The sequence below is a fragment of the Camellia sinensis genome, chromosome 14 (genome assembly GCF_055761805.1).
Source record: "Camellia sinensis isolate YWXY chromosome 14, ASM5576180v1, whole genome shotgun sequence".
Classification (NCBI taxonomy): domain Eukaryota; kingdom Viridiplantae; phylum Streptophyta; class Magnoliopsida; order Ericales; family Theaceae; genus Camellia; species Camellia sinensis.
In genome coordinates this window covers 3,581,770-3,594,251 of record NC_138974.1, presented here as the reverse complement: position 1 = coordinate 3,594,251, position 12,482 = coordinate 3,581,770, and the positions used below count along the sequence as shown (strand labels likewise).

Genomic DNA, 12,482 nt, shown 5'->3' with positions numbered 1-12,482 from the left:
TGTGCCGACCTCAGGATCGAATATCGGAACTCCTCTCTGGGCTACCCACAGAGTAATAGGCAGGCAGAGGCGTCAAACAAAACCATCATCAACGAAGTAAAGAAGTGGCTCGAAAGTGCAAAAAGGAAATGGGTTGAAGAGTTACCCCACGTGTTATGGGCCTACTGAACCACGGCACAGCGCTCAACGGGGGAAACACCCTACTCCCTAACTTACAGAATGGAGGTTGTTATCCCACTTGAAGTTGGTCTCCCAACCCTCCGATCGGAACTGTTTAAAGATGCAAGTAATAAGGAAGCTATTGCACAAGCACTGGATATGGCAGAGGGCCGAAGAGAAGCAACACTGATCAGACTTGTAACCTATCAGCAGCAGCTTATCAAGGGTTTCAACCAAAAAGTTTTCCCAAGGCAATTCACACCTGGGGAATTGGTTTTGAGGAAAGTCATGGATCAGAAAAGAGTGCCTGGTGAAGGAAAATTAGGACCTAATTGGGAAGGTTCATACAAGGTTACAGTTGTTGCTGGAAATGGAGCATACTACTTGGAGGATATCAAGGGTAAGGCCATACCTCGGCTCGACAATTATCTATCAAGTATAAAAGCATTTATCTTTTGCTTAATGAAAATGCCTCCCTATTTCTTTGAACTTTTGTTTCCGAGCACCTATACAGCTTTGTGGTTAGAGCAGATTATTGCTTAACTTGAACTTTATAATCCAAGCCCTAGGGGCATATTTCAAAATAAACATACTTAGCTTTGATGTTTACCAAACGGAATTAGCTTTGGTGTTTACCAAACGGAATTAGCTTTGGTGTTTACCAAGCGGAATTAGCTTTAGTGTTTACTAACCGGATTTAGCTTTGGTTTTAACTAAACGGAAAAAGTTTCAGAACGACCGAACGGAATTTAGTTTTGGTCTGCACTCAAACATGCCAAGTGGGATTGCTTGGTGGAGTTATGTTTGGCCACCAAAATGGATTTTAGCCAAGTGGAACTGCTTGGTGGAAACCGCCCTAACGAATTTTTTGATGCCCAATTCATTTTCTTGGAAATCACAGAATTTCTTAAGGATCATCACATCAACACTTCAGTACTGTTGCATCCAAACAAAGTTGGAACAGACTTGGATAATTCTTTCAAGACCAAACTTTCAACAGCAATCTTACTCAGCACCAGGCGGGGACAAACAACTGTTTCTCGGAACCAACCTGAACCTGAGTATGACATCTTCCCTTTGAATCTTTTGTCCCATTCAATGGCACTTATGCTATCAAAATCAACATCAACTTAAGCAACTCTCCCAGAGAGCGAGTTCTTCAGTACCAATCTTACTTAGCTCCAGGAGGGGCCAAACAATTGTTTTTCTTGAAATCAACCTGGACCTGAGTAAGTTACTCTCATTCAATTAAAAAGATCAATACAACCATGCAGACCGAGCATCTATTTGACCCTGTGGTCTCAACAGTGCTCGACCGGGGCCAAATAGTATGAACAACGCAGGTATGAAAGCAAAACATATCAGATTGCAATGTCAGAAGGAAAATTCTACCAAAGGCATAGCTAGCCTCGCAAAACAGCAGCAAGAAGAAAGAAAATTGTCTTGACCAACTTAAGGGGGCAACTCGTCAGAAAGACCGAGCTCTAATACAGCAGAAAAGTAAAAAATGAGAAAAAGTAAAATGTAAAAAGAAAAACTTCAAATCGTTCCAAAGGTCACTTCAACTTTCATCAGCAGGAGGAATTTCAGGAGTAGCATCCACAATCTTATCCGGGCCATCCTGGGGAGGAAAAGTAGAGATAGCTCCAACTTCCTGGAAAGCAGAAGCCTCCTTAACCACATCTCCCACAGCTTCAGTTTCCAGGGTTTCACCCCTTCAACATTCACCGTTTCATTGGCAGTATCGCTCTCCAAAGTCTTGTTTGCAGAATCAGTTCTTGAAGAAATCTTAGCTGGAGTAGTAGCAGGGGTAGCAGTAGCCTTCAGACCCAAGGGCTTTGAGGGAATAGGAATATCTAGAAACAAAGGAGACCCTTCAGGAATTTGAGCAACGGTTAGAGCACTTGTCCAACCCTTCAGAAAAAGCTTGTCTCGCAATACCAGCACCTCTTCTTTGTAAGCGGCTCCAGCTTCGTCCCAACCTTGCTGCCAGTGCTTAGCTTCCAAAGCCGAACGTTCAATGGCCATCACCGCAATAATTGCCTCCAGCTCGGCCATTTTCCCCTCAAGTTGGGCCTGGACCCCAATAACAGCTTCCTTGGACTTCTCAGTCGAGGTGATAACCTTGCGCAAACGAAAATACCTCCCTCTCAGCAGTCCTGCGTCCCTCCTTCTCAGCTTCCACACTTGTTGTCAACCTCTCAGCAGTCATGGCGGCCTCCAGTATGGCCTTTTCTAGTTCCTCAACTCAGGTGATGAACAAATGCATCCTCTGGATACACTGCAGCAAACAAACAGGTACTAAAGGAAAGGAAACAATACAAATCAGTAAAGAACACAAAAAAGAAATGGAGTAGCACTTACAGCAGTCATTATTTGAAGGGTTCCCTTCAAGATTGGAATGTCCCGAGGTCCGTTATGATCTGCCATATCTACTAGCATCAACAGGGTTTTAGTCAAATCGAAAGCAAAGTCCCCAGAAGCAACAACCGAATCAGAGATAGAAATGGGTCTGCCTTGATGCAGCATAGGCGGTTCCCACTTCTCAAATGACTCATCCTTAACGGGATCCCCAAAAACCTCACCAACAATGGCCTTGCCAGTCTCCCTTCTTCTCTTCTTCGCCCTCTCAGCAATCGAAGTAGCAGGATCAGCAGTCGCAGCAGAAGAACCAGAGGCTCCTATCTCAAGCTTCACATCCATAAGACTCTTCGGTTCGGCCTTGACCAAAGAAGTCTCCAGAGCTGAAGAGAAGCCAAAAGCTTCCGCCTCAAGGTCCACTAGTACCCATCTCTTTGCCATGGATCCTCCCCCTGTGAAGCTAGGGGTAGGATAAGGGGTCCTCTCAACAGATAAGCTTCGACCGGGCCGGCGGTTCGTAACCAGAGGAGCAGGTGGAGAGTCGGTTTCAGTATCAGAGTCAAGGAGAGATGCAGCTAGCCTTGCCTTTTTTCTGGATTGTGGTACGGTAGGTTGCTCGATAATCCAATAGTTCGGGGGCGGATCTCTTCTTATATCTCAAAACAGCTTTAATCGCCTCAGTATTCTTGTGGTTCGATCTACGTTGATAACGGGAAGCCTCTGCAAAGAAAGAGGGAACAACATTAGCATAACATTCAAGCAAACAAGCAGAAGTACAGAAGTACTAGGGTACAAAACTCAGACTTGGATAGCCATCCTTTTGGGGCATCCGTTCGAATTGGAACTCAGTCCTAGCATGAAATTCCCAATTACCACCGACTTGCAAAAAATCATCGTTGTGTTTATCCAAATTGGGTAAGCCGGTTACAAGATGACAGTCAGCCAAGCAGACACGGAGATAATAGGTGCTATGATCCTTATTGTGCGACAGAGTATAACAACCCAGAATATCCCAGATGTCCATGTTCAGACTCAACCGCCACAGACAACTCGGAACAGATTTACTGACACTTGCATAGGGGTAAGTTGAACTTGGTGCAGAAAACGGCGTACTAAGGGATCGAGGGGAAACCGAACCCCTCCTTCGACAATGGCAGCGACGGGGAAGGCAACAATGTTTTTGGTACCCATGCGCTTAGCGTCGACTCTCGCCAGTGAAAAGGTCACATCATCGGGAATATCGTAGTCACGGCGAAACAAGGCCATCGCCTCAGGAGTATCCACCAACGCCCGAAATTTGCCCATTATCTAGACCTAAGCAGGGCAAAGACAAAACTTAACTAAGCAAGAAATGGAATTAGTCGCTGGAAACAATGGTGCGAGGGCCAAAGAGGGCGATCAAGATAGAAAACTAGAAGAAAAGATAGATTTCAGGGGAACTTATAGAGATTAAACAGCAACGACAAGCGAAGAGCCTTGGGACAGGAATGAGAATGGCAGCAGCAATGGCAGCGAAGCGTCTGGGCAGAGCTTAGTCGGAACCAAAACAGAGGAACGGAAAGGGTTTTGGACTCTCTGAAGTTTGAAGAAAGACGAAGGGGTTTGAATTGACAACCCTAGAACATTTATTGCACCCAACCGGCGCGAAGGTACACAAATCATGCCCGTCTGTATGGAATCAGCGCACTATCTCTGTGCACTAGTACCGTGCCACCACGTGTCACCATGGGAAGACACATGCAGAAGGCGTGTGTCAAGATTGAACCATCACCAAGGCTGAACTGGAGCAAATCCGAAGAAACGAGACGCTTCGGGTATTGAGCAGTAACTCCCCCCAAGGAGAACCTTAGCGCAAGCTAAGGGGCAAATGAAAGGACTAAATATGAAACGGGTCGGATCCAAGCCTTGGGCCGGCCCAATCCACTAAACCCAAGACCAAATGAGTCAGGTGAACATTTCGGTGAGCCAATTCAGCCCAGTTCCATGATCAACAAATCCACCCAAGCCCTCAAGCACTTAGGCCCAACCCACAGTGGAAAGGTTAGTCCAGCCATGATGTTAGGCTGGGCCAAGCTGCAGGACCTGATCCTTGGACCGAACCAAAATGGGCTGAGCCTATACAAAAATATCCTACTGGGCTAGCCCATCTCTACAAGCAATCTCGCGGAGGGCCGAGCCACGGTACCAAGCTGAAGGAACCTCTCAGGGAAACATGGAAACTGTGAATGCATGCATGTGCAAGCTGCCACCTCAGCTGGTCTCCTTCACCTAGAATTACGAAAATGGTTAATCAAGGGAATGTGGTTTGTTATCAGCATGACAACAATAAGTATATACATCCCTTGTCAACTACCTGATGGTCCCCTACCTTGAGCAATGCTAAAGGGAACTTAGTAGCACCAAAACTCAATGAAACCATCTTGGGCAACAAGCAAGGAGTTCTATATAAACTACACTCACTTCACATTGAAGGTAACTAAGTTGAGCTGAACCACACTCACTTAAACACAACTCTCTACACTTAGCGAGCATCTTCCATCTTCTCCGATCACTTACTCCCACACAGGAGGGGCTATCCGGCCAACTCTGGCCGGGAAGCTCTAACGGTGCTCATTGTTGCAGGGTCTCAGCTTCTGAATAGTTCAATCAGGTGCGGAGCTCCGATCTACAATCATCTAGTGCAGTATTCGGTACGCACAAAAACTTCAATATTAATTACAAAATTTTTTAATGTAAACTTTTACAATTAACCCCAGTGAGTTTTCATGTTTGAAAGTTTTGCATAATAGTATTTTTATCAATGCCATAAAAAATGTCTATTTCTATATATATACAACTAAGTTATCATTCATTCGACTAAACAACTAATCATTCATAATATTCATTGTTAAAAATAAAATAAAATAATTATCTATGATTGCGTAAAACTTAAAAAATTAAAATTTGTAATCAAAATTCTTAATTTTAGCACAAATCACAATAAATCAAATCTCTAGTTTTAACACAAATCAAGTAAATTAAAAAAATAACCTTTGGCATAAATATACAAACTGACTATTCTTAGATTTGAACCCATAATCTAAAGATTAGTCGACCAAAGTTTTAATCAATGAACCAATGCTTACTCTCTAACAAATCTAGTTAATTGCAAAAAAAAAAAATCATATATATATATCAAAAAGTGAGGGGGGCACATGACCCCCCAGACCTTACATAAATTCATCCTTGTTTGTATGATTATAAGTTTAATACCACAATAATCATTGCAACACTCAATACAAGATCCATGGAAAGTATGTTTTGCTAACATTCATTTTATTGGTTTAAAGTTTCATCCTAGAGAACCCGGCTAGCAATTGTGCAATGATGGAATGTAAACAATCAAAAACTAGGTAGGTGTCGGATCAAATTCAACGAGGGTTAATGAATGTGTAGACAGTGTGATTGATTTACAAACTGGGAAGACCTCCAATTGATTCACATTGAGGAGAACCGGGACTCATGTTCTCCACAATTGAAGAGTTCTGATCTGACAATATTTTTTCCTCCCTTATTAATAGATATTGTTTCTATACAAAAAGACCACAACCTACTAAACCATGATCCTACAAGGTACCTGCACCACTAAAATATTTAACAAAGAATCAAATAAAATACATTTTTTTCTTTTTTAAATAACACACATAAAATTTCACCCCTATAACACCATGTTTGGATTGAGTGATTTGGAGAGAAAAAAAAAGAAATGGAGAGATATGTATTTCTCTTACTTATTTAGATAACCTAAGTGAAGAGAAATAAAAAGAAATGGAGAGAAATGGAGAGAAACTCATTTCTCTTATAAGTCTCATTTTTAATCTTTCCAAGAGTAGAGAGATTGGGAGAGAAAGGAAACCACTATTTTCATAATACCAATTATGTCCCTATAAAAATAAAAGAAATAAAATGATTGAAAATATAAAAAGATTATTTTTGTAATATAACATAAAATAATTTCTTTTCTTTTCTCTTAATAAAATCTAACCAAACAAAAATGAGAGAAATCATAATTATTTCTTTCTTATCCAAACAAAAATTAGAGAAATCACAATCATTTTTTTTTCTTTTTTTTTCTTTTCTTTTCTCTTATTACTTGAGTAATCATTTCTTTTTTTTTCTCCCTATAATCCCAAACACAGTAAAGAAATTGAAGAAAATAAAATAAAAGAGTAAAATCATGCTTGTAGTTTTGGTTTTGTTAATTCTAACAAGACAATTCAAAAGTAAATGAATTACAAGAGTATTGATTGAAATCACTATGTTATGACAAGAAAACCCAAAAAGGGAATGAAAATAAATTAAAAAGATTTTGAGCAAAGACGAATTACCAGGTTTTAATTTGAAGTTGAGGGATGTTGTTGTGTTTGGTTGGATCATCAATTACAGGGTCATTCAAACGAGAAACAATAGGAGGATACACATGATGGGAACGAAAAATAGAAGAAATTTTACAAGTTGAGTGAGAAAGAAAGGAATAAGAAGTAGAAAGATGGAATGGAGCAGAAGGCTTCTTTCTTATTGTTTGTGAGTAGAAAGCAGAGGGGAAGTCGAATCGGAAGGTAGAACAACAACTTGCGCTCGCCGCCATTTGCATTTCCACTCAAGAGGCGGTGGAGACTCGACTCAAGCCTGAAATGGAGTCCCACAGAGAGAGTATTTGGGGGCATTATTGTTTGTTGCTGTTGTTGGTTTAGTGGCAGATGCAATTAGAGTGAAAGATTTTGCCACGTCGCTCACTATTCCTCCTCTATCAAACGATGAGTCTGGGGGTGCAACCGAATCGAACTTGTAAGGATTTGTTCGGTAACTTTTACGTTTTTAGTTTATATTTATAAAAATTTTATAAATTAGTTTTTGTTTATTTTTAGAAAAACATAAACTATAAACGTGTTTGGTAATTGACAAAATGTTTTAAAAAATTTTTAAATATAAGAAAGAGCGAGAAATGACAAGTGGCGGCGGAAGACGGTGGTGGAAAGTGGTGACGGTGGGTGGTGGGTGGTGGTAGTGGGTAGGTGGGTGACGGTGGCCGGTGGTGGGTGGTAGCGAGTGGGTGGTGGTGGTAGTGGCAGGTGGGTGGCGGATGGCGGGTGGGTGGTGGTGGTGACGGGTAGGTGGTGGGTGGTGGTGGCGGGTGGGCGGGTGACGATGGCGGGTGGTAGGTGGTAGCGAGTCGGTGGTGGTGGTGGTGGTGGGGGCGGGTGGGTGGGTGGTGGCTGGTGATGGTGAGTGGGTGGGTGGGTAACGGTGGCAGGTGGTGGGTGGTAGCGAGTGGGTGGTGGTGGTGGTGGTAGTGGTGGTGGCGGGTGGTTGTGGCAGGTAGGTGGCGGATAGCGGGTGGTGGTGGTGGTTGGTGGATGGGTGACGGTGGCGGGTGGTAAGTGGTAGCGAATGGGTGGTGGTGGCAGGTGGGTGGCGGGTGAGTGGTGGGTGATGGTGGTGGTGGTGGTGGTAGTGGTGGCGGGTGAGTGGCGGGTGGCTGGTGGTGGTGGGTGGCTGGTGGTGGATGATGGTGGCAGGTGGGTGGTGAGTAGTGGTGGCAAGTAGGTGGCGGGTGGTGGTGGTGGGCGGTGGATGGTAGTGGCGGGTGGTAGGTGGTGGTGGGTGTATGACAAGTGGGTGGTGGTGGTGGTGGCGGCGAGGGGTGGCGAGTGGGTAGCTGGTGGGTGCTGGGTGGTAGTGACAGGTGGGTGCTGGATGGTGGTGGCAGGTGGGTGGTGAGTGGTGGTGGCAGGTGGTAGTGGGGGGTGGGTAGTGGGTGGTTGGTAGTGGTGGTGGAAGACGGTGGTGGAAAATGGTGGCGAGTGGTGGCTAGTGTTGGGTGGTAAAAAAAAAAACTCAAAACTCAAAACGGAAACATATTTTTTTTGTTTTCATTTTTTGGCCAAATTTATAAACTGAGACCACTGATTTATAAATCAAAAATTTTACCAAATAAGTTTTTATTTGAATTTTTAAAATTTTTGTAAATATAAACAGAAAACTGAGAACGTAAGTGTTACCAAACGACACCTATGATTTTTGGGTATTTAAAATTCAATAAAAATTGAGTAATTCACCTTTACTAAATGACGTGGGATCACATGTAAGTTCGTGTGTCTCACACTCATTTAAGGAATTTAATAAAAATTTTAATAAATTTTTTAAAATTCTTAATATTTTTAATAAAAATTTAATAAATTAAGAAACGTTTAATTCCTTTAAGATTATTAAGTTATAATCTTTCATTTTTGGCTTTAGCCCAATCATTACCAAAAAATACCTTTATCGAGCTGAATTTCAATCTATTCATAATAAGCTCTGTTCATTTGAAGCGTTAAAATGAGTCCACTCCTCTAACATTTCTTAGATCCAATTATATGTAAATAAAATTATTGGTGGATTTAGAGAAGATATGAGAGAAATATTTTATTTAAATTTTTTAATACATTGTTATGTCATTTAATTTGAAAAGTAAATTTAATTTTTGAGTTTGAATAGCACAATTATCAAAAATTCAATTTTTGAGCTTCAATTTTATTTTAATTTAATGAAAAAGAACTCAAAAATTATCTCTAATCATTTTATCCATAATCAGATTTGAGAGTATGTGGGATGATTGAGACGCAAAAAAAAAAAGGAGGAACTTACCAATAACTCTCATATACAAAGTTCAAGACCCATTTAATTTTCAAACAAAACACTTGCACCAATTAGTACTATATATTTTTAATTGTTACCAAAAAATCCTAATTTTTTTTTTTTATTTACAAACACTGTTATATCTTACTACCGTTGAACTTCCGTCAAACGATCACTGGAGACTCGTCGGAATGTTCAACATCATCAGAAGTCGTCGGAGTATTGCCGGGAAGTCGCCGGAGTATCGCCGGAAGTTCACCGAAGTGTTAAGAACGTTAATAGAAGTCGCCGGAATGTTCAGAACGTTCACTGGACGTTAAGAACATCACTGGAGACTTACCGGAATGTCTAGAATATTGCCCAAAAAAAAAAAAAAAAAAAAAAGACTAAATGGAGAAATTGGAGCAAAAAGATAGCAAAATGTGCTAAATATTAATAAACTAAAAGAAAAAAAAATGACACGACAAAAAACAGCAACAATGGGAAAAACATATACTATTTTTTAATTTTTGTAAGGTTTAAGCAAATAAGCTCCAATTTGAGACTGTAAAATGTTATAGTTTCAAAGAAAAATCTATTAAGTATTTATCCTTATTAATCAAACTGAAAAACATGTTATGAAATTGTAAAATTTTATAGTTCTAAATGATGTTATGAAACTACAAAATTTTACAGTTTTATACCATGATTCATTCAAGCACCAAAAAAATTTGAAACTGCAAAATTTTACAATTTTCACCGCCTGTAACTAAAACTCGAAAACTACTTGTTTAGAACTTGAAAATTTTATTCATTAGAACAGAAAAAGAGAAGTGTGTACCAAAGAAAATATAGAAAAAAAATAAGAGATCGAATGAGAAAGGCGGATATAGAGAGAGGATTGTACTTCGACAACTATTTTTTGTTTAGATCTAGCCAAATCTGATGTAGATCTACTCAGATCTGATCTACTCATCTTCTTCGTAGGAAATATATCTTCTTCGCCGTCGGTGAGGGTGAGGTCACAAGTTTATTTCGATGGTTGGTGGTTACCAGTGAACCCAGATCAATGGTGGTCATTGGTCATCGGTCGTCGTCCATGACAAAGAAAATGAGAGAAAAATACAGAAAAAAAGAGAGGGGGAAACGTAAAGAGTGAAGCAAAAAACAGAGAGAGAGAGAGAGAGAGGAAAAGTAGGACTTTTAAGTCTACTCAAAAAGTTATTGAATTAAATAGTGTACACATATTTCAATAATTTTTCCAAAAAAAATTGATGAATTGCGATTAATTAGGAACAAAGCCACGTATTGCACTTGAATTACAATATAAGACCATCTCCAACGGTGAACCAAACCTGGCATCAAATTTAAAATTTGGTGAAAAAGCCACTTTTTTAAGCTCCAACGTTTTCACCAAATCGATATCAAATCCAGAATTCAGCAAAAATGGTACCAAACTGAGTGCAGGCGAAGCATTTCACCAAATCACTGTTCCTAACCGTTGGGATGAGACGAACGGGTCGACCATCCGGTTGACCAACCGGTTAACCAACCGGTCGCCCCGGAGAAAGTTCAGACAGTTCACAAAAAGGTTGAAACCAGTCAAAAAAATTTTTTGCCTAGGTGGTCGACCACCAAAAGTTCAAAAAGTTCAAAAAAAAAAGGTTCAAACCGGTAAAAAAAAATAAAATAAAATAAAAAAATTTGTCGTTACCGGTTGACCGGCCGGTCAACCAATCGGTTGCCCAGCGCAAATTTGATGAAACGGATTTGATGTTGAACCGTTGGAACGCGAAGTATCAAATTAAGGAAATGACCCCTTTTTGACTCAGATTTGGTGAAACATTTGGTACACCGTTGGAGATGCTCTAATTTTTCCATATGATACTCTCCTGTGACGTGGACATTTTTCATCAACCAATCGAATAACAGCTTACAAAAAAAATTAACTACAACTTGACCCAAGTGAAGGGTCTAGTCAAAATTAACTTACATTTAAGGATCTGCTTGTTTCAGAGATGGAACGTAAGATTTGACTAGCAGTTGGGAGAGACCAACAAATGTCATGTTTATTTTGAAAATTTACAATGAGGATTAATAGCTATGAAACCCCTCTAATGAGAAGACTAAGGCCTCGTTTGGTAATCGAATTTTTTAATTAAACAATTAAAAAGTTATTAAATCAGTTAAAAAGTCAATAATTCATACAAAAAAGTTAAAGATTCTATTTTCTCATTACTTTTTGCATAATTTTTCTTAAAAAGTCAAAAAGTCATCCCAAACATACTAGTTTTTTTTAGCTCATATTTTAGCCAAATAGGCAAAAAGTTACTGAATTAGCCTGTTCCCAAACGAGGCCTAAGTGTTTGTTTGACATGTATTAAAAAAATATATTTTTTTGTATAGATATATATATATATATATATATATTTGAGTTACATTAATTAATATCTATCAGCATCTATTTTCTATTTTTCTATCTATTTTTTCTATTTTTTTACATAACTTTTTATAAAAAAATTAAAAAATACACTTATTTAGAACATTTCAAATATCTCATAACAATCCCATAGGAAGGTGGTAATTAAATCCAATCCTATGAGATTAGAGTTGAAATGATTATTTTGTCTCTCATTTTACAAAAGTAATTTAATATTAAAATGAAATAGTATAATAATATATTAATACAAAAAATATAAATATATCAACATAAAATAATATAACACAAAAATATAATTTTTTAAGTATATAATATAAGCAGCAACGTTTTTAGGTCTATGAACTCAAAACTCCTAACTTATTTTTTTTGGATTTTTGAATGAAAAAAAATACAAATTTACATGTGTCATGAAATCATTGGCCCTTTCATTTTAATTATAATTATTGGATCTTTCATTATTATAATAATATATATCAAATTCCTTAATTACTACCTTTCAAATTCAATAATTATTCTCCTTTCATAGCATTGATATGAAAAACAAATTTCTTCAAATTTTATTTGTTTACTATAATGGCAAACATGATGTCAATACATGCAATACATATACCTATCCATGTTAGTTTTCAAAATTAGATATGACGCAATGACGGCATTAGATAGCAGAATAGTAGTAGAAATGACGCAATAACGGCATTAGATGGCGAATTAGATATGCTAGTTTTCAAAATTAGATATGACGCAATTACGGCATTAGATATGACGCTAATGTCAATAGTAGTAGAAATTAATGGATAATGATTGTGGTAGTGGTAGAAGGGTATATATTATAGAAAGAGAGAGAAGAAAAAAAGAAGAAGAAAAGGTTAGCGACGATGGCAGA

At 38.9% G+C, this 12,482-nt stretch overlaps 1 protein-coding gene across 2 annotated transcripts in view; it reads right to left on the bottom strand.

Moving 5' to 3' along the window:
- Positions 1-7,285, bottom strand: part of LOC114256113 (uncharacterized) — a 45,057-nt gene extending 37,772 nt beyond the window's left edge. Inside the window, exon 1 of one of the 2 annotated variants that reach the window (XM_028195690.2) lies at positions 6,888-7,285. In XM_028195690.2, the coding sequence (XP_028051491.2) occupies positions 6,888-7,153 (266 nt within the window). In that variant the 5' untranslated portion in view covers positions 7,154-7,285. The remainder of the gene's footprint in view (positions 1-6,887) is intronic. The other variant, XM_082904433.1, reaches the window with a different exon arrangement.
- Between the last annotated feature and the right edge of the window lie 5,197 nt (positions 7,286-12,482).